This window comes from Dipodomys ordii, unplaced genomic scaffold, assembly GCF_000151885.1.
Source record: "Dipodomys ordii isolate 6190 unplaced genomic scaffold, Dord_2.0 Scaffold89, whole genome shotgun sequence".
In the NCBI taxonomy this organism is placed as follows: domain Eukaryota; kingdom Metazoa; phylum Chordata; class Mammalia; order Rodentia; family Heteromyidae; genus Dipodomys; species Dipodomys ordii.
The window spans coordinates 1,359,039-1,381,965 of record NW_012267305.1 but is presented as its reverse complement, the minus strand read 5'-3'; the positions used below and the strand labels follow the sequence as shown (position 1 = coordinate 1,381,965).

General features: G+C 40.0%; 1 protein-coding gene across 2 annotated transcripts in view; it reads left to right on the top strand.

Annotated features, from left to right (window-relative positions):
* Window positions 1–22,927, top strand: part of Mtmr1 (myotubularin related protein 1) — a 58,266-nt gene that overhangs the window by 27,464 nt on the left and 7,875 nt on the right. For both annotated transcript variants that reach the window (XM_013025977.1, XM_013025976.1), the window contains 10 exons: window positions 882–976; window positions 1,537–1,644; window positions 5,067–5,168; window positions 5,776–5,859; window positions 6,303–6,452; window positions 7,498–7,686; window positions 12,007–12,192; window positions 13,769–13,975; window positions 19,177–19,269; window positions 20,825–20,938. In XM_013025977.1, coding sequence (XP_012881431.1) covers window positions 882–976; window positions 1,537–1,644; window positions 5,067–5,168; window positions 5,776–5,859; window positions 6,303–6,452; window positions 7,498–7,686; window positions 12,007–12,192; window positions 13,769–13,975; window positions 19,177–19,269; window positions 20,825–20,938 — 1,328 coding nt within the window. The remainder of the gene's footprint in view (window positions 1–881; window positions 977–1,536; window positions 1,645–5,066; window positions 5,169–5,775; window positions 5,860–6,302; window positions 6,453–7,497; window positions 7,687–12,006; window positions 12,193–13,768; window positions 13,976–19,176; window positions 19,270–20,824; window positions 20,939–22,927) is intronic.

Here is a 22,927-nt window from a genome sequence, read left to right as displayed (position 1 = left end):
AGGATGGGAAGGGATGGGAAGGGGAAACAAAGGAGGAGGCTACAATGCTTGATAAGAAATGTACTCATTATCTTGCCCATGTAATTGTAACCCCTTTGTACAGTATGTTCACAAAAAAATAAATTAAAAAAGAAAATTAAAAAGGAAATTATTGTGTTATAGACTTGATTGCTAAGAAAAAGTCAATATTGATGAGAACTTGAAATAAGTCCTTTTTTCCCCAATGCTGAGGATCAACAGGGCCACATGTATGCTAGTCAGGTGCTGTACCACTGAGCTACATCCACTAGCCATGAAACAAATCTTTTTATACTTCAATAATGTTCTACTTTTTGTCATCTGTAAAAAGGCTTCTCTCACAACCAAGAAACCAGAAGTGGCAGTGTGGCCTAAACTGGCAAAGCACTAGCCTTGAGCAAAAAAGCTCAGGGACAGTGCCCAGGCCCTGAGTTCAAGCCCCACAAGCGACCCTCACCCCCACCCAAAGAAAAGATTTTCTTGGAGGTAAATTAGGGTACAGTATTTAGTTTTCATTTGTGTAAAGTATCAGTTATTTATTAAATTATTGTGTAATGTCTTTACTGTTTTGCATATGACAGATTTATCACCCAGGAAAAATGTTAACTACCTGGAAAAAAATTACAAAATGTAACTTACTCATAACTTTTTACTTAAAACCTGCTTGTCAAATCAGAGTTTTGTTTTAGACAATTGAATTTTATTAGAGGACTCTACATCAGTGTCTCTATCTAAAGTAATAATTAATTATAAAGTTTAAAAGTCCTAGAAAACTGGAATCCCATGCACATATATTTGGAAAGTTATGCTAAGTCATTGAAGCACATGTCTATGACATTAATTGTTACTTTTTTTTCTTTCAGTGAAAGATGTCATGTATATCTGCCCATTTATGGGAGCAGTAAGTGGAACCCTGACAGTGACGGACTTTAAGATGTACTTTAAGAATGTAGAGAGGGTGAGTTTTTTAAAATGTGTTGTAAGGTCTGGGAATATGGCTTAGTGGTATAGTACTTTCCTAGCATGCATGAAGCCCTGGGTTTGATTCCTCAGTACGACATACACAAAAAAAGCCAGAAGTAGTACTGTGGCTTAAGTGGTAGAGTGCTAGCCTTGAGCAAAAAGAAGCTTAGGGACAGTGCTTAGGCCCTGAGTTCAAGCCCCAAGACTGGCAAAAAAAAAAGTGTTATAAAAAGTTTTTGAATAGTAAAAGAAAGAAGTCAACAGTCCCCTGAAATCCTGTCATTCTGAAAATAACCTAGAGAGTCGTATTTGCAGAAAGATTTCATATTTTGACCAAAAGTTAGTTAAAATACCACATGAATCTGGAGGGGAAGTTCCAGTATAGTTTCAACATATAATTCATCAAGTATGCTATAAATCAGACTTCAGTTTCTTAGCTGGGCAAAGAAGAAATGCAAAGAGGACATGCTTTGAAACTCTGCAAATACCAAGACCTAAAATGTGAAGCCACTGCAGTATGACTTCAATTACATTCATCTTAATTTTTAAACCTAGGACCCTCATTTCGTCCTCGATGTTCCTCTTGGAGTGATCAGCAGAGTTGAGAAGATTGGAGCACAGAGCCATGGAGACAATTCTTGCGGTATAGAGATCGTGTGCAAGGTAGACTACACACTGCAGGGAAAACTGAAAGAACACAGTCAGTGTAGAACTTCCCCTGACTTATCTTTCATGGTCTTTGGATAGTTAAGAGTTGCACTGTTAATAATTCAAATGTTTTCAGGGCAGTAATCTCAAATCTCATATAAATGAATTCAAACTGTCATCTAACCCATGGAAATCATCAGTATTTCTAATTAACATCCCTGACATAACCTGAGTGCTAGGTATTACTTTTTACATTTGAGAGATACTAGTGAAAAGCAGAGATTAATCCTTTACCCACTTTGGTGTTCTATACTGCTATTTAGAATGGTATGTTGTCAAAGACTTACTAAAAGTACAGCAATGTTCTATATTTTATCTCAGATTAAAATTTTTTGTCTATGTTGGAATTTTCTCCTTGAGCTGTGCTTATTTTTTGTTTTTGTATTTTTTAATCCTTCCTCCAATGAAGTAAGCTGAAAAGTGTATGTTATTTTAAATAGTGAATAGTCACTTAGGAAACACCATTAATGTTTATGTTTTATTCCCAGTGACTTTGCCTCATGTAATTTGGTTTAATAAGAGCTTTCCTAAGTACCAGAAAGAGGTCCTGCCTATCAGGGCTCCTTCAATTTTGGGTTTGGAATTTTATTTATGTCTTTACTTGGATCAAATCTCTGAGTACAGCTCTCCCTGGTAGGCCATAGACTGCAGCTAAATGCAATTTTTCAAAGAGCTTGTTACTCTTTTTTAAAAAAGTATTTTATAATTTTAAAGTAGTTGTACAATGGGGTTGCCATTTAACAATGCAGTTTCTGAATACAATGCATCTTGATTAGTGTTACCCCTTTCAACATTCTTACTCCTTCCTCTCAACCCATACCTTCCCTCGCTTTTCTTAATTTTGTAGGATATACATTAATTTTTTTTTCAGTTCAAGACGGGGACTTAAACTTGGTACCTGACACTTTTACTCACTGGCTAGCGCTCTACCAAATGAGCTACTCCTCTAACTTATACATTGAATTCTTGATTCAATCTTCTACCCTTCTTCTCTTATCTATCCTGCTTCCTTTGACCTCACCCCACTTTGTTCAAGTACTGATTTCTTGGTGTGTGTACTTTGTTGACTTTGCCTTTCTAAGGAATTAGATTATTTGAGTTCTCCCTTGAATCTACCATATATCAGCTAATACATTTGCATATACTTGCATACCACCCTATGTATTTACTTATATGTTTATAAAGTAATTCTAGCTTTAACAGATCATGAAAGCACATGTTTAGCAGACTCACTTTCTGTGTTACATGGCAGCTGTCCTTCCCAGACAGGAGTCCACATGCAGAAAAGTGACAAGCCACCAAAGGACTTAAAAGTAGAGGGTGATGTAGTCAGTTTTATGATTTTGAGTTCTCATCACTCTTTTTTTGTGGTGCTGGAGATGGAACCCAGGGGCTCAGACATGCTAGGCAAGTGCCCCAGCACTAAGCTATACTTGCAGCCCCTTCTTACAACTCTTAAGTAGCTTCCAGTCAAGCTCTTGTGTGCTTGAGTCAACCTGACTCACTTTCCTCTGTAGCTTCAGCTTGAGCTGCTCTCCCCCCCTCACCCTTGCCTCCTAGTCCTATTGGCTTTCCTTTAGGTACTCATACTTGTCTCATATCAAGATCATGTATGTTTTGAGGGTATGTCTTCACACATGCTAAGCAAGTGCTCTACCACTGAGCTACCTCCCCAGCCCCACTCCAAGATCTTTGCACATGCTTTTCCATGGCTTGCAATGCTTTTGTCTCTGAGCAGTACTGAATAGCTAAGGTGTATGTATGACCAGTGTAGGGCATGGCAGGCAATTATGTGTCCTGGCAAGTGTCCCATGGCTATTTTTATGACTGGGATGGGCATTTGCTAACTGCTGAGTTAAATGTTTTCTAGCTAGGATTACTAAGGCCAGCCTCCAACCCTCTCAGCTCATGTTTAAGAATCTTGCAAGGTATGGGGTTTATTTCTTTAACAGGTGATACATAATTCAAAAATGCAAAAGACGAGTTGAAGGAAAAGTAAGTTTGCTTCCCTGGATCACCAAGCCACCATGTTTCGCTCCCTGCAGGTTCCCAGCATTCCCAATTCCTTATGCACCCCTTTATGGATACCCTGTGCATGGAAGCATGCATGCCTAGTCTTTATTTGAACATGTAATGGTAGTGTCTTATGTACACTGTTCTACTCTTTTCTTTTTCTCCTTTTAAACTACCTTGAAATTTCTTTATACAAGTATGTATAAAGCTACTTCTTGTGTTTTGTCTTTTGTTTCTTTGTTTTTCAGTACTGTGGATTAAACTCAGGGCTTGTGCATGCTAGGCAAGTTTTTTACCACCAAGCTATATCACCAGCCCTGCTTTTTTTGTGTGTAATAACTCTTTAGTATTCCTTCAGCAGTACTGTAGTTAATTTAGCTGACCCCCATTGACTGACATTTGGGTTATTACCATTCTTTTACTGTTATAATATCCTAATAACTTCCCAGTTTGTTATTGCTTCAATTTGTGGCCATATTTTCTTTCCAAATTCATTCAATGTTAAAGTAGAATGAGATTATTTGTGTTTAACTGCTAAGGATATAGGTTTTTAAAGATTGAGAAGCAATGCTTAAAACATTGTTTGTGGGAAGAAATGACTCCATTAGAGTTGACCTTTCTGGGATTGTTCCCGCTGACTTGTTCTTGGAACTTTGGCCATAAGCTTGCACTGGGGATACTGTAAGAAATTGTGATCTTAAAGCAGCATTATATTGGGCTGGGAAGGTGGCTCAGTGATAGAGTGCTTGCCTCGCATGCAGAAGGCCCTGGGTTCAATTCCTCAGTACCACATAAGCAGAAAAGGCCGCAAGTGGTGCTGTGGCTCAAGTGGTAGAGCGCTAGCCTTGAGCTGAAGAGCTCAAGGATAGTACCCAGACCCAGGGTTCAGGCTCCACAACTGAAAAAAAAAAAAAGAAGAAGCATTATATTGCTATAAGGATATTACTAGGGCCATGGTCTCTATGTAGTACAGGGTCCTTTCTGTGAGTGTGTAGGATGAAGTATCTGCTGTATTTCAGTTTTATGGATAGAATGGATGCCATAATTGGCTCTTTGGGCAGCTGAAAGTCCATAACAAACTCCAGATTAGCAAACTCCACCATTAGCAAGAAGGAGCACAGGACTCGATGGCACAACTTTATGTACAGACATTGTTCTTTAGTCTTTATTCTGATGACTTTCCCACTGCATATGTTCCTTTCTACAAGTCTCCAATTAACATTTTTAATCTCATTGGAGATAGTTAAAGAGCAATAGAGTATAAAATGAGACATGAATGGAGATATTCTATGTGTTATGGCATGGTAGGTCCTCTTAGGTACCGAATGCATTTTGTGTAGACAACTGTGCTCCTTTTTTATTAGGATATGAGGAATTTGCGGCTTGCATATAAACAGGAAGAGCAGCGTAAACTTGGGATATTTGAAAACCTCAACAAGCATGCTTTTCCTCTCTCTAATGGCCAAGTAAGTATACCATACTAAACTTTTACAGCAAGCATTTGTAGAGTTCCAACGATCTTTTGTTTAATTATCCCCTTGGTCACAGCTTTTCTTTAACTCTATTTTTCTGGCCTTTCTACTATAATATTTTAATGTTGCTAGTTCTATATAATTGTTAAGAAAGGCTACTAATTTATTACTTCAAAATTTGCAGATTAAGCCAGGCACCGGTGGCTCATGCTTGTAATCCTGGTTTATTCGGGAGACTGAAAGTTGACTGGATTTCAGTTAGAAGCCAACCTGGGCAGGAAAGCCTGTGAGACTCTTATCTCCAATTAATTAACCTTCCCCCACCCCCTACCCCCATAAAAAAAGCTGGATGTGAAGCTGTGGCTCAAGTGGCAAAGTGCTTTGCCACTTGATCGGAAAAACTTGCCCAGGCCCTGAGTTCAAGCCCCAGGACTAGCACCAAAAAAAAAGGAAGGAAGGAAGGAAGGAAGGAAAAGGAAAAAAAAACTGCAGATTAAATTAAGAATCTTAATCTATTCAGCTCATTGAAGAATTTGAAAAGCCTTAGAATCTGTTATATGGCAATAAATACTGACATCTGTTTTGTGGTTTTTGTTCTCAGGTGCTGTTTGCATTCAGTTATAAAGAAAAGTTTCCAACTAATGGCTGGAAAGTTTATGATCCAGTATCTGAATATAAGAGACAGGTAGAGTATGTTGCCAATCCAACTAAAAAGAAGAATTTAAATATTTTATTTTCTAAAAGTTCAAAAATAAAATGGAGAGGAGAAATTTTTCAACAAGTTGTAGCTTTCCTAGCTTTTAGGTGTTCCAACTTCTGGGTGCCCAGTTTTCCTAGGCCAACGCCTTTGACGCTTTTCCTGGTTGTTTATCCTTTTCTGGAGGGTAACTAGGCTTAACCACCCAGCTTTGTAGACCAGATCTTCCAGATTTTTTTATGAAATGATCTGGTAAAGAATGGCTGAGTGAGGATCCAACCCACTGGTGTCCGTTTTATCTGAGGCATTGTTATTTAAGTGACAGTGAACAGGTTATCAATGACTTTTTTGTTAGAAATAAATAGATGTGTTTCACCCTTAATTCTTTTTCAAAGTGAAAATTCGTGTTTTTCTCCTCTAACAACCTGCAGGGATTGCCAAATGAGAGCTGGAAAATCTCCAAAATAAACAGTAATTATGAGTTCTGTGATACCTACCCTGCTGTCATTGTTGTGCCAACTAGTGTAAAAGATGATGACCTTTCAAAAGTGGCAGCCTTTCGAGCAAAAGGCAGAGTTCCTGTAAGTACTAAATGTTATCATTTTGACAGAAACATACTGTGGTAGATCTAGCTTGGAAACATACAAGACAGAAAAAAATCTAGCACACAGTATGGAAAGGAGAAAAATAAACCCAAGCATACCTTTGATCCTTGCAAAATACCTCATTATATAAACCTTCTTTTTGCTGTGTCTCCCTTTTTGTCTGATTTCCTTCTAAATGCAAGGGTAACAAATTTTGCTCTCAAAATGTAGTAGAGAATAATGAAAGAGCAGCAAGAAAGATCTTGCTTTTGTATTAACAGTCTATATCAAAGGTTTCATCAAATCACTATAGAATGGTTCATTCTTCATGCTGATAGAATGCTATAGCCACTCAGGAGGGAGGGACATTATTACAGAAACAATTATAGCTAGCAGGAAGTAGTAGTTTAGGCCCAGAGTTTACATCTGGCATGATCCTTATTACTTGAACCACTGAAGGAAAATGGAAGGTTAGGTTAGACTTTACTAATAATTAGACTTAGGTTTTTTGTTTTTGTTTTTGTTTTTTTTTTTGCTTTAGGATTTTTAGAGGTAGAGTAGAATTTTATTTTTATTTATTTATTTATTTATTTATTGTCAGTCGTGGGGCTTGAACTCTGGGCCTGGGCGCTGTCCCTCAGCTCTTCAGCTCAAAGCGAGCGCTCTACCACTTGAGCTACAGCGCCACTTCCAGTTTTCTGGTGGTTTATTGGAGATAGGAGTCTCACGGTCTCTCCTGCCCGGGCTGGCTTTGAACCGCAATCCTCAGATCTCAGCCTCCTGAGTAGCTAGGATTATAGGCGTGAGCCACTAGCGCCCAGCTAGAGTAGAATTTTAGAGCTTGTCCAGGTAGCTTTGTTTCAACCTGACTGAGCATTGAGTCCTTCCACCACTAGAGTATATGATTGGCTTGCCCACTCTTGTCTTTGTGGAAAAACTTCAGGACAGACTGTGTTTTTCCTATCAGGTAATTTGAACATGTGTTGCTTTAGGAATACTATTTAATAACAGATAACTAATATGTATTGCTTAAAAATACTAGGTGCTGTCATGGATTCATCCAGAAAGTCAAGCAACGATTACTCGTTGCAGCCAACCGCTGGTGGGTCCCAATGATAAACGTTGCAAGGAGGATGAAAAATACCTGCAAACAATAATGGATGCAAATGCCCAGTCCCACAAACTGATCATCTTTGATGCTCGCCAGAACAGTGTTGCAGATACCAACAAGGTACATTATTAATACCTTTGTGCATTTGACTGTTTTTTTTATCTGTTCTATAAATTGTCCTGCATTTGGAACTGCCCACTGAATTTCTCCCAAGTGGAAGTTCAAGTTTTTGAAGTGGTCTTGTCCTTCCCTGGGCTGTGTTTGGCATTTCACATGACTCACATCTTGTCTCTTTCATTGCTTCTTCACAGTCCTGTCTGATGAATTCCTTAAGTAAAGATACAGGGGAAAAACTATCTAAGTGATCAGATATTTTCGTGAAATGAGCAAAAGGACCTTGAGGTCCCTCACTGTAAGAAACAGAATGATGATTTGACTAATTCGTATCTGTTATGCAGCTCTTTGCAGTGGGCTTGGCCATATGAAACTGCAAATACATGAAGTTTCCATAAATCACATGAAGAAACAATAGTGTCATCAGGTGACATAAGACCACCTTTCAAGATGGCTTCTGTTGGAACCCCACTAGCTGAAGGGAGCTCAATGTTTTATACCTAGTGAAAACTATTACCTCAAATAGGAAAGGCTCTGGTTTGAGTCATTTCTGTTTCTCATAGATAGCTTTTCCATAGTTTGTTGCTACAGGCAGGTATTTGGCTGAGAACTTTGCCCACAAATAATTTCCGACATTAGAAAGTTGATGGTAGCTCCTCACATCTCATGCCTACTTATAAAATGACACTTGGGTAGCACACATCCACTAAGCCCTGACTGGGAACAAGATGGTGAGTGAAATAGACAAGATGAGGTGTTATAAATAGGAGGTGTAAGTAATCTCAGTGTCCTGGGAGAGCTGGACAGGAAGGGAATGACTAGCCTTTCTGTGGGCTTAGCTGTGGCCTAACAAGAGGAAAGTGGACTTGAACTAGCCTGGTTCTTCAGGTCAGTGGGTAGAGTGGGGCAGAGCATTATAGGCAGCCTGAATACCTACCCAACAGTGTGATGAGATGTACCACTCAACAAGGATGGCAAGAAGACAGATGTCTATGCCCATGGTCATCACCCTGCCATTTTCACCCTTGGTAGTGCTTGTGAGTTCCTGTTCCTCTAACCAGCCTGTTTCTTTTCTTTCCTTAATGATTACTAAGCACAGTCTACAACAAAAATCCAGCCTCCCACCTCCCCCATCTTATACTTTGTATAAGCTGTCACTTTCTACTTCAAAGAATAAAGAAGCCATTAGACAAGTACACAGCCATCTCCCCTCAGTACTTGAGTACCTACCTAATGTAGCAAGCACTATACTAGGCACTGGGAATAAATGTAGCCAACCATCTGGCTTATTAGGACACAGACATATTGAGCACATAGCTGTATAAACTGCCATGTGGCTATCCACTATGGCGTTATGGAAAATAAAATGTTCTCTTGAGAGGGTGTAGAAGGAGCTTGGTTATTTGCTGATGTATGCTAGGCAGTTACTTCTTCTCTCTCAATAGTGATTGCCTTGTTTCTAGCGTGAGAATGACACTATAGCCTACTTCTTGGAGTAGATGAAAAGCTTAAATGAAGAAAAGCTACTAAAGATCCAGCAAAGTGCTTTACCCAAGAAGGCATTCCATTCAAGTTAGCTTCCCTCATTACTGACCCCAGGAACTTCTCTTTTCTCTCGCCTTTTTTAACCTTAATTCCCTAGGTTCCTCTTGCTCTCCAGCCTGGCCTTCTTGGTCTGCCTCACTAGTCCTTGTCACCAGCAAGTAGTAGTGTTCCTTAGGCTTAGTTTGGGTGTCCTCTTTACTAATTCTCCTATGTCAGGACTTTAAACACTGTCCCTTCCTGAGTTGGACTTGAATTTGACACAAGTCTCTTGTACCCTGATAGCTCCTGAGGTTGAGACTGAATTTGCATCTCATTATGTTTCATGTCTCTACTTGGCTCTCTCCCAGGACACAAAGGCTCTGAACTCAAGCCCACCTGTGACACAGTGTAGCAGAATGGTGAGACCTATTGGCTTTGAGTGTTCCTCCAGGTTCTGCCATTCACTGCTCTATAGAGTTCTTAACCTCTCTCTAAGCCTCAGGTTTCTCTTCTGCACAATGGAAGATAATACCAGTGTCTCATGTCAAGGATTGTACATGGGTTAAAATTACATGAGACTAGTGCACATAAAGGACTCCGTGTGGTAATAGGTGCATCTTTAGTCCTCACTATGTGATATTGATAAACTTATCCCTTGTGGTCAAGGAGACTACCCACTTGTGTGACTGGAAGGTGAGCTGTGGGATATGGCTTACTATGATGGAGAAGACTGGAAGAGAAACAGAGCAGGGAGAAGATGAGAAAGGGTCTGGTTTCCTGGGGCTGCAATGTGAATCAGAACAATCTTGGTGGCTTACAACAACAGGAACACATTCTTTCACAATTCTGAAGTCCAGAAGTCCCAAATCTGGCAGGGCTGTGCTCTAAGAATTCGAAGAGAGTGTGCTTCCTGCCTTTCCCACCTTTCCCCAGTCACCTCAGCATTCCTGAGTGACAGGAAGGATTCAGGGATGGAGGAAGACTGACACATACACCATCTTCTAAACATCTAATAGTGTAAGGTCAGAGTATTGTACTTGTTTCCTATACAGAACAGACAGAAGTAGGATACCAAATTGCATGTAGAAAATGACTTCTAAATATTGCCATCTAGAAAACACACCAACCTGTTTATATGTCCAAGTCCCCAGCAACTTTGCATATGTATATATAATGATGGCATGCACAAACAGACATTTTGACTTCTTTCTTTTATCTAGATGCCTTTCATAGCTTCTTGTCTGATTCCCTATTCCTCTAGCATAGTGTTGACTCATAGAGGTGAAAGCAGACATCTATGATTCCTAATCTTAGGGAGAGAGCTTTCAGATTTCACCATTGGCAATGATTTGTCATGCAAGAATTGTGTCTACCTTGGAACCTCAGAATGTGAATTTATTTTTAAACAGGATCTTTGTAGCTATAATCAGTTTAGAGGAGGCCATACTGGAATAGAGTAGGCCCTAAATTCAATGATTGATATTCCTAAAGAAAACGACATAGAAATACACATATGCTAAGAGGGAAGGTGGCTCTGTGGAAGCAGAAACAGCTTGAGTGCTGGTGTTAAAGGCCAAGGAGGTCCAAGGATTGCCAGCAACACCTGCCACAAAGAGAGAGGCCTGGAACACATAGGGTCTCCCTCAGTGCCTCCAGAAGGAGCCCACTCTGTTCACATCTTCATCTTGGATTTCAAGGCTCCTGAACTGTGAAAGAATTCATCTGAGTGCTTTGAAGCCTTCTGGTCTGTGGTACTTCATTAGTGTAGCTCTGGGAAAGTAATACAGCCTCTTTACATTTTAAAGATAAATCTCACTTGGTCATTGGGTATAATCTTAACATGCTGCTGGATTTGGTTTGCTAGTGTTTTAGTCAGGATGTTTACATTGATATTCATAAAGAATATTAGTCTGTAGTTTTGGGGGGGGCTATTTTTGTCTAGTTTGGGCATCAAGATACTACTGGTCTTATGAAATGATTTGGGAAAAATTTATTCCTCTTCTCCTTTGTTTTGGAGAAGAAGACTTGTCACCTCTTGTCTGAACTACCACAGTGGCCTTGTAATTACAGCTCTTCTTATGCAATAGTGTTCTGCACTTCCCTTTTAGTGACCCTCAACACACTTGTAATTCCTTGCCCATGGGGTATCTAGATACTTAGCCCTTGACTCTTGACAGCAGGGACTATGGAGATCTTGTATACACTTACATCCACAGAACTGGATTGCTGGCCTCCGGCCTGTGGAATGAAGAGGGGAGGAAGGAAGGCTGCATCCTATAAACTCTAAAGAGGAATAGCTTGGGGGGGGGTGCTTCCAGGGAGATAGGCAGACTTTGGACACTGGGAGCCTATTCTGCCATTAGACACCTCCATAGCCCTGTCTAAGACTGCTGTTCTGTCACCTGGGCACCCATCCCTGCTGCAGGGGACTGACATGCAGATGTCCAGAGAGCTTGTTGCAGTAGCCTGGCAGGCCTTCAATAATTACAAGGCAGCTGATCGAAAATAAGAGGAACCTGAGTCCATCCAGATGACACCTTCCTCTGGACACCATGGCTTATGCCTGTAATCCTAGCTTCAGAACTAAGGCAGTACATTTCTCCTGTTTTAAGCTACCCAGTTTGTGGTCCTTTGTTCCAGTTTGTGGTCCTTTGTTCCAGCAGCTCTAGGACATCCATACAAGATTCTAGTTGGTTTAGTAACAGATGACTTTGTTGCTGCTTAGTGGTCTTCCTGGTAGCACTAGAAACAGTAGACCAGTTCATTCCAGATAAGGTGATGACTATCTTTTGTTTTTCACAGGCAAAGGGTGGAGGCTATGAAAGTGAAAGTGCTTACCCAAATGCAGAGCTCGTGTTCTTGGAGATCCACAATATTCATGTGATGAGAGAATCGCTCCGTAAATTAAAAGAGATTGTGTACCCTTCCATCGATGAGGCACGGTGGTTCTCCAATGTGGATGGAACTCACTGGCTAGAATATATTAGGGTAAAGATTTTCAGTTTTTTCATCTGGATTTTCATTTAGATTTCTATCTTGCCATAAGTATATCTATGTCCAAATGGTTTCTCAACATCACAAAAGAGGGCATATGTTCTGTGGAGGTGAGCTTTTATAGATTTCACAGATGGCATTTGGACTGTGGTTTCTGTGGAGAATATCACAAGCATCATGAAAAGGGTAATCCTTGGCTCTTGTGAGAGTTCCTTTTTTTGTTGGTCATGGGGCTTGAACTCTGAGCCTGGGCATTATCCCTCAGCTCTTCAGCTCAAGGCAAGCGCTCTACCACTTCCAGTTTTCTGGTGATTTATTGGAGATAAGAGTCTCACAGACTTTCCTGCCCAGGCTGGCTTTGAACTGGGATCCTAAGATCTCAGCTTCCTGAGTAGCTAGGATTACAGGCATGAACCACCAGCTCTCAGCTCTTGTGAGACTTTTAAAAGAACTTCATGACCCTTTGATAAAGGATTCTGTTAACTGCTACAATTTTTCATGGCTTTAAAAGTTATGCGAAGAAGGTTAGAGGCATGGCTCCAATGGTAGAGCCTAGCAAATGCAAGGCTCTGAGTTCAAACTCCAGTACTAGGAAAAAAGAAAATTAAGTTTAGGGCTAGAGACATAGCTCAAGTGGTTGTGGGCCAGTCTAGCAAACAAAGGCCTTGACTTCAAATCTCAGTACGGCCAAACCAAAACAAACCCCCACCCCCAAAATACTAAATTATTCCTGAAATCATGTTACTAGGGTGTGGTGACTCAAGTTTATAATCTAGCTGCATGGGAGGTAGGGGTCTACAGATTGTGATTCAAGGATAGTACAAGCAGAAAAGTCTTAGAGACTTCATCTTAAGCAGTGGCTGGGTACCATGGTACATACCTGTCATCTCCAGTGACATGGGAAAGGATGGCAATCTAGGCAGGCCAGGACAGAAAGCAGTCGTTTATAACCAATATCAATAACTAATAACCTATGAAAAAAGGGGCTGGATACATAGACTAGCCAAGTGGAGAGGACCTGCCTTGCAGGCACAAGGAAATGACTTCAGTCCACAGAACCATTCCCAAAATGACACTAACATTTCCTAGTGGAATCAATTGATTGTATAGCATTATATATATATATATATATTTTTTTTCCTTTGGTAGGGCTTGAACTTAGGGCCTGGGCACTGTCCATGAGCCCTTTTTGCTCAAGGCTAGCACTCTACCACTTTGAGCCACAGCTTTACTTCCTGTTTCCTGGGGTTAGTTTGAGGTAGGTGTCTCACAGACTTTCCAGCCCAGGCTGACTTTGAACTGTGATCCTCAGATCTCAGCCTCCTGAGTAGCTAGGCTTATAGGCGTGAGCCAACAGCACCTGGCTATATATATTTTTTTAAGGCTAGGACTGGAACCCAAAGCCTTGGGCATGCTAAGCAAGGGCTCTGCCATTGAGCTACATGTCCAGCCCATGCATGCCATGCTTTTGTGGTTTACTAGCCAGACTTTTCAAAGTTCTTTCCAGAATTGCTTTATATAGAAATTGAATTCAGAGTATCCCTTTTCTAATATGCCTTCTTTTCTGCAGATGCTTCTTGCAGGAGCAGTAAGAATTGCTGATAAAATAGAATCTGGGAAAACTTCTGTGGTGGTGCACTGTAGTGACGGCTGGGACCGAACAGCCCAGCTCACCTCCCTGGCGATGCTGATGCTGGACAGTTACTACCGGACCATTAAAGGATTTGAAGCTCTCGTGGAGAAGGAGTGGATAAGCTTTGGACATCGGTTTGCACTGGTAAGTTGAGACAGTGCTTAACTATTTGCTGTGTCTTATATATGCTTGTCGGATGCAGCACACACACACACACACACACACACAAGCATATGTGTATACACACACAGATGTGTGGACTTTCTCCCCTGGATGCTACCCTAACTTCCACCCTAATTGCCATGACAGAATACAATGGATCACAACATTATATGTTCCTAGTAGAGCTTTTAAAAACGTAGTTATGCTTTTTCTAAAAATGAGGTAAGTTTACATCACATAGATTTAACTATTCTAAAGTGTTCAGTTCAGTACCCTATAGTACATTGACAGCGTGGCAACCATCTGTCTAGTCCCAAAATATATTCGTTCCTTTATATGGAAATGGTATACACATTAAACAGTCACTTTCCATTTCCTCCTCCCTTTTTAGCCCCCAACAAGCACTAATCTGATTTTTATCTATATAGATTTGCCTATTTTCCATACTTAATATATGTAGAATCATATGGTATTTGTCTTCCATTTACTGACATAATGTTTATACAGTAGCATATATCAAATGGTCATTCCGTTTATAGCTAAATAGTATTCCCTTGTGTACATATGCTAGATTGTATTTATCTGTTCATATGTATATGTACCCTCCCTTGATTCTATCTTAGGCTATGAACGTAGATGTACAAGTTTTTTTCAAAAAAAGTACTACTGTATTAACTAGCTGGATTACACAGTAGATACACAGTTAGAGAGACTGTAAGTCCAATACAAGTTGCTAACAACAGGATTGGTTTCTCCTTGACATGTGCCACTGATATTTCCTAAAGCTACCCATCATATTGGGTTAGGACCCTTCTCTAATGGCCTCATTTTAATTTCATGTTTTTTAAAGTGCAGTCACACTCTGAGGTCCTGAGAGATGGAGGGGTCACTTTATTCAGCACACAAAGACCTGTTTTAATTTGAGGACTATATAGGTAGGAGTGGAATTATTGGGTCATCTGGTGGGGCACTCGTAGGCTGCGGTTTGCATCTTAGTGCAATTGGAAGCTCACTGTAGCCTGTGCTATCTATTGACCAGCTGAGGCTTCATCTTTACCTTGCATTGACTTGGAATACTACCGAAGTCTGCAGGATGGGCAGTGCAAGGACTACAGTGGCTTTGGCATGGGGGCAAGTGTACTTGGACAGAAGTCCAGAGCAGAAGAGGCAAGTCCATAACCTCTGATTTTCAGGCCCAGTTCTTTTATTTTGGATGACCTAGAACTTGAACTCATGGCCTGGGTGCTGTCCCTGAGCTGCTTTTGCTCAAGGCTAGCACTCTACCACTTGAGCCACAGTGTCACTTCCAGCTTTCATTTTCTGAGGAGCTGATTGGAGATCAGTGTCTCACAGACTTTCCTGCCCCTGCTGGCTTCAAACCACAATCATCAAATCTCAGCTTCCTGAGTAGTTAGGATTGCAGGCATGAGCCTCTGGCACCCAGCTGACTCGTCAGTTCTTTAGATACAGTCCTTCCTTTCTCTTGACTTGTTTTCTACACCCTTTGGAAATGCATGCAGCATGGGGAAGGAGTTTGGATGTCTCCAGTGCTTAGTGCAGTGCCTGTCCCCTGTTGAGTGCCAGGTCAGTGTTAGCTCTGTGATTATATTTTATTACCTTATATTAGTTACACAGGGGAGAGGATTGCACTGTTACATTTTCACACGTTTACCATCTGTTATGCATGTGGATAGGCACTTTCCCAACACCATTTGTCAAAGAGACTGTTATTTCTCTGTCTTCTTTGTCGAAGATCAGAAGGCTATAATGGTATGGGTTTATTTCCAGACCTTTCATTCTTTTCTGTTGGTCTATATGCCAGTACTGTGCTAGTATCGTGCTGTTTTTGTGACTATAGTTCTATAGTGTAATTTGAAGTCAGGTATTGTAATACTTCCAGCAATACTCTTTTGGCTCAAGATTACTTTGGCTGTTTGGATTTTGGGGTTTTTTTGTTGTTTAGTTTAGTTTTGTTTTGTATGTTTTTTGCTTTTGGTGCTGGTCCTAAGGCTTGAACTCTAGGTTTGGGTACTGTCCTTGAGCTTCTTTTGCTCAAGGCTAGCACTCTATCACTTGAGCAACAGCTCCACTTTTAGATTTTTTTTTTGTAGGTAAGTAGTTTATTGGAGATAAGAATCTCATGGACTTTTCTGCCTGGTAGGCTTCAAACCATAATCCTCAGATCTGAGCTCCTTGAGCCACTAGGACTACAGGTCTAAGCTACCTGCCCATAGCTGGCAGTGTGTGTGTGTGTGTGTGTGTGTGTGTGTGTGTGTGTGTGTGTGTGTGTGTGTGTGTGTGTGTGTGTGTGTGCGCGCCAGTCCTGCTCAAGGATAGTGCTCTAGCTGGCAATTTGTGTGTGTGTGTGTGTACCAATCCTGCTCAAGGATAGTGCTCTGTCACTTGAGACGTAGCTCCACTTCCAGCTTTTTGGTGATTAATTGGAGATAAGAGTCTCACGGACTTTCCTGCCCGGGCTGGCTTTTAACCGTGATCCTTAAATCTCAGCCTCCTGAGTAGCTAAGATTACAGGCATGAGCCACCGGTGCCCAGCTGTCTATTGGGTATTTTTTTATGCTTACAGATGAATTATTGGATTAATTTTTCTGTTTCTGTAAAGAATGATATTAGGATTTTGATAGGCATTACACTGAATTTGTAGGTTGCTTTAAATAGTATAGCTATTTACTCATGCCTTCTTCAGTTTCCTTCTTCAGTGTTTTAGAGTTTTCATTGTAGAGATCTTTCATATCCTCAGTGTATTCCTAAGTATTTTTGATGTGATTGTGAATGTGATAGATTCCCCAGTTCTGTTTCTGACTACTTAGTGGTGGTAAACTGAAAAGCTGCTGATTTAATTAATTTTGCCCTGATCTCTATTGTTGCTTTCCATCTACTGTTTTTGGGGTTTGCCTAGTTCTTGTTTTGCTACATATAGCCTTAGGGTTTATTTATTTGAGATCTCTCTGACTTTTTAACATATGTACTTATAGGTAGAAATATCCCTTTTAGAGCCACCTTTGTTGTATCCCAAATGTTCTGGTAAATTATGTTTTCTTTTTCTTCATTGACCTACTAATCACATGAAAATACATACACTGTTTAGCCGAGTGTGATGGCACATGTCTGTAATCCCAGCCTTCTGGAGGCTGAGGCATGAATGTCATGAGTTTGAGGCCAGCCTGTGCTACAATAATGAGTCCCAAGATAGTCTATGGTACGTATTGAGACCTTGTCTGAAAAAAAAAAGGATATTCTTCATTCACCATGAATTTGTATTGTTTATGTAGTTTCTCTTGCTGGTAATTCCTGTTTTCTTTTGTTTGTTTCTTTTCTGGCCAGCACTAGGGTTTGAACTCTGGCTGACCTTGTGCTTGCTAGATACTCCACCACTTGAGACACATCTTCAGCTCCTTTTGCTTTAGTTATTTTTTAAATGAGGTCTTGTATTTATTGCCTTTATGCCTGAGATGGGCTGGACCTCAAGTCATCATATTTACACTTTCCACTTAACTGGAATGATAGGCCCATAGCACTAACTCTCAGCTTTTATTGGTTGAGACCGGATCTTGGATTTACAACATGCTTGTTGAGCCATTAGTAATACCCACATCAGTTCTAGGCAGTTGTGGTGGTGGTGGTCTTGATCCCCTTTAAATGGATATGGTAGCTATATAGTTGCTTATCATTTCTTGATGTCAGCTACATTAAAGAGAAGTTGAAAACCAATCACCATACCTATAAACTGAAATTTAGTTTCATGGAAGAAATGGAAGTCAATCAACTATATTAAAGAGAAGTTGAAAACCAATCACCATATCTATAAACTGAAATTTAGTTGCATGAAAGAAATGGAAGTCCAGTAGATGAATGGATGGATGAATGGATCAAGAAAATGTGGTATATATACACAATGGAATTCTATGCCTCCATCAGAAAGAATGACATTGCCCCATTTGTTAGGAACTGGAAAAACTTGGAAAAAATTATAGTAAGTGAAGTAAGCCAGGACCAAAGAAACATAGGTCCCATGGTTTCCCTTATTTGCAATATCTAGTATATCTATGAGTCAAGCGGAAAAGGTCAGATAATGTGATGTCAGGAAAATGAACCCTTAGATATGTATCTTAATGTTTTTTTCTTTCATGCATATGTTTCTAATGCACTTATAAGATTATTTCTTTGTTGCTTTGTATGTCCCTCCCCCACAGTATAACCCCTGCTTTCACTATATTTGATGTCAGTATAACTTGAGGAGGAGATGGGGAAAACCAGTTGTTTAAAGATACAGGTGGACCTGTTGCAACAATGAGAAGTACAAGTTGTCATGTTCAAAACGAGCTTTACAATGTTGGTGCAGGGGGGGGAAGGGGGGGAAGGAGAAAGATTGGGATTGGGGGGGAGGGGGGAGGCTGGGAAGGGATGTGAAGGGTAAACAAAAGGAGGAGGCTGCAATGCTTGGTAAGAAATGTACGCATTATCCTGCCCATGTAATTGTAACCCCTCTGTACAGTATCTTCACAAATAAAATAAAATTAAAAAAAAAAGAAAGAAATGGAAGTCAATTCAATTTCGTGGATGTTTGTGGGTGCTTACAATGTGCCAGGAATTCTGTTATGCCTGGTGAGACCCAACCCTTGCTACTAGGCAACTTAAGTGACTTTTCTTTGTACTGGTCCTGGAGCTTGAGGGCAGGGCCTAGGCATTGTCTTTGAGATTTTATACAAGGCTAGCACTCTATTACTGTTCAAACACAGCTCGACCTCCAACTTTTTGATGGTTAGAGATAAGAATCTCAGCTGGGCACTAGTGGCTCTTGCCTGTAATCCTACCTACTTGGGAGGCTGAGATCTGGGAATCACAGTGTGAAACCAGTGTGAGCAGGAAAGTCTATGAGATTCTTATTTCCAGTAAGCTACTCCGAAAAGGCCAGAAGTGGCATTGTGGCTTAAGTGGCACTAGATGGCTAGCCTTGAGCCAAAGAAGCTCAGGGACAGTGCCCAGGCCCTGAGTTCAAGCCCCAGAACTGGCACCAAAAACAACAACAACAAAAATGTCATGGATTTTCCTGCCTAGGCTGGCTTCCAACTGTGCTTCTCAGATCTCAGCCGTCTGAGTGGCTGAACTGCCTTTTGGTCATATAGTAACATACATGAAGATATTTAACATTTGTGTCTTTTCAGCGAGTGGGCCATGGTGATGACAACCACGCAGATGCTGACCGATCCCCTATATTTCTTCAGTTTATTGATTGTGTTTGGCAAATGACAAGGCAGGTGAGAGATTTCAAGTGTATTTCTGACTTAGGTAATCTTGGGCTCAAATGTATCTTGCAGCCAAAATTAGCTAAACTTTCACTGTTGTTCCATTCAAAATGAGTATTTGTATGTGTGTAAAATATGACTTCTGTTACTTAATATAGTTTGATTCTAATTCACTTAAAAGTATAAATAGAAAATCAGATAGGACCAATTTCACACCAAAAGTTACTTTCCTTCTGCAAATGGCGATTGTTAACCATCTTGTCCATATGCTGAACAATGTAAGACTCTACTCCTCAGTCAGTTAGTTATGCTTCTGCTCCATGTTTGTCAGATGAAAGGAACTTGCTTAGTCTCCTTAACTGCTGAGTCCTTATTCTTATATTTGGGCATATATTAGAAATGGGGCATGGCTGAATGGCTAGAAAACGGGAGTCAAGCTGAGAAATCCAGGAATCTCCATACTATGTACCATGTCATGATCCCCACACCTGATTATTAGGTTTCGTCATGATAGTATGGAAAATCACTGTGACTGGAAAAGCAGTTCTTTTGGTTGTTGTTGTTTTTGTGGTGTTAGAGGTCCAAGTTGGCCTTACCCTCCTGAGGTAGGCATGTATTTCCAGCCTGAGAATAGGTCGTTAATATATACTAATTTAAACACATATGTGCTAGACAGTTCTATTTGGTTTTCTTCTACTGGTTTTTGCTTCTTTCAATGGGTAATCAATATGTCACTGTGCTTAAAATTAGGATTCTGGCTCCTGGCAGTTGCTCTATGTCTGCTATTGGGTTCCTTATTATTATTTCCCATCTCCTGGCTACTAAGTGGTAGCTTCTGGCTAAAACCTGATGACAATGCTAACAATCTTCATTGGAGTTCTGCAGAAACCCACTATGAACTACTTAAAACAATTGAGATGATCCTGTGGGTTTTCTTCCTTACTCTGTTACCACAGTGAATTAATGATTTTCAAATGAACCAGCTAAGATAATAATAGTGATCCTCTCATTTACTTCCCTTCTCTTGGAGTCCCAGTCCTCTGTTGCCAAAAGCTGAAAACATTTGTTTTATATACTATATCCAGCTTTCTGAATGTTCCTATGTTCTGTTTTACCCAGTGAAAAATAGACACTGCATAAAATTTTAAGTATTTAGGGGCTGGAAAGGTGGCTCAGTGGTGAGTGCTTGCCTAGCCTGCATGAAGCCCTGGGTTCCATTCCTCAGTACCACATACACAGAAAAAGCTAGATGGGTGGCACTGTGGCTCAAGTGGTAGAGTGCTAGCCTTGAGCAAAAAGACCTTAGGGACAGTGGCCAGGCCCTGAGTTCAAGCCCAAAGACTGGCAAAAAAAAAAAAAGTAAGCATTTAATTGCACAAGAAAGATTGTTGCTTTTGGTTATTTTTCAACCAGATCTATCAGTTGGACTTGAAACTTTAGGTTGTTGCTTTACATAAGCTTAGTCTTCCTTTTGATATGAGAATGTGCCAATTTATATTTTACCTTTCACAAATAAGTGGTATTAATATTAAAATTAGACTAAACGTTATTTTTTTCTCCATTTAAGTTTCCTTCAGCGTTCGAGTTTAATGAACTATTCTTGATTACAATTTTGGATCACCTTTACAGCTGTCTCTTTGGGACCTTTCTGTGCAACTGTGAACAACAGCGGTTCAAAGAAGTAAGTGTCATGCTTCCTACATTGCTCAGGCTCCTTTCCCAGCAAGGGCCACTTGAAGTCTTGCTGCTGTCTATAATGAGGATGCCCTCCCCAAGTTTCTAGCAACCCCAAACCATATGTATAGTAAAGTCTCTTACTTTATAGTAGCTGGGACCCAATTAACCTATGTGTCTAAGGAGTAGGACAAAATTCACGTCTTGCAGCCCAGTGTAAGGAAATCCTGTTAAATATAACTCAAGAAAATAATTAAAGAGTAAATTTTATGATATATGAATTTTACCTCAATAAAGGCATTTAAAACAATCTCAGCAGCAGAATGAAGCTCAATAAACTATGACTCTACTTACTTTTTGGTAGGAGGGGGAAATTTTATTCTTCTTAAAACAAAAAAAGCTCTTGAGCCAGCCTGTAATCCTACCTTCTCAGGAGGCTGAGATCTGAGGATTGTGGTTGGCAGCCAGGGTGGGCAAAATGCCATGAGGCTCTTATTTCCAACTAATCACCAGCAAAGCCAAAAGTGGAGCTGTGGCTCATGTGGTAGAATGCTAGCCTTGAATAGAAAAGCTCAGGGCAGCAACGTGGCCCTGAATTCAAGCCCCAGCACCAGCACCAAAAAAAGCTCTTGAGATATAGTTTATATGTCATAAAATTCACTGTTCTAAGTGTATAATTCAGTGGTTTTAGTATACTTATAGAATGTGCAACCATCACCAATATCTAATTTTATAAAATCATATTACCCCCCCAACAAAGAAACCTCTCACCAATTAGCAATCCCTGCCCATTTCCTCAGCCCCTGGCAAGCACTAATCCTTTTCCTGTCTCTATGGATTGCCTATTCTGGAGATTTTATACAAATGGAATCCTCCAGTAGATAGACTTTGGTGCCTGACTTCCTTCACTTACAGTAGTGTTTCCAGGGTTAATCTGTGTCACTACTTCATTCCTTTTTATGGCTGATTGTATTCATTATGTGGATAGATCACATTTTGTCCGTCCGTTCATCACTTGATAGAAATATGAATTGGTTTCACCATTTGGTTCTTATAAGTAGTGCAGCTACAAATATTTGTGAACCAATATTTGTGTGGACATAGGCTATCATTTTGTCTGGAAATGGAATTGCTGGTTCATGTCGTAACTCTTTTGAAGCTGTGTATTTTTTTCAAAGCAGTGAAACCATTTTTTTCATTATCTTAGTGAATTATATGATGTGTCGATTTATATTTTTATAGCAATTAATGTTGAGTAGTATCTTTTCATGTGCTTAGTAGCTGTTTGTGTATATTCTGTGAAGAAACTGTATTCTATTCCTTTGCTCACTTTTAAATTGGGTTGGCTTTTTTATTGTTGAGTTGTAAGAATTCCTTACACATTTTATATACAAGTGCTTTATATTATTTGCAAAGTTTACTTTTCTTTCTATTACTTGTCTACTCACTGTCTTGGTGGTATCCTTTGAAGCACAGAAGTTTGTTGTTGTTTTTTTTTCATTTTGATGGATTCAAAATCACTGTTTTCATTTGTTGCTTGTCCCATTTGGTATCACAGTCAAGAATCTATTAATTAACCCAAGCCAGAGCCATAAAGATTTGGTCCTGTTTTCTTCTAAGAGTGTCTTAGTTTCAGCTCTTACATTTAGGTCTGTAATCCATTTTGAGTTACTATTTGTATATGGTGTGAGGTGAGGGCTGAGGTTCATTCTTTTGTTTTGCCCACCTAGTTGCCCCAGCACTGCTTATTGAAAGAGTGTGTTTACCCCCTTGAATTATCTTGCCATCCAAGTGGAAAACCAGTTAGCTGTAAATATAAGAATTGCTGCTTTCTGTACACTTTACCATTGATCTATGTATCTGTCTTTATGGCAGCCCCACTGGTATTTTTACAGAACAGCAGTAAGTTTGAAAATGGGAACTGTGAGTCTTCCTTCTTTGTTGTTCATTTTTAAAGAGTATCTTGGCTATTCTGGGTATTTTGAATTATCAGTCG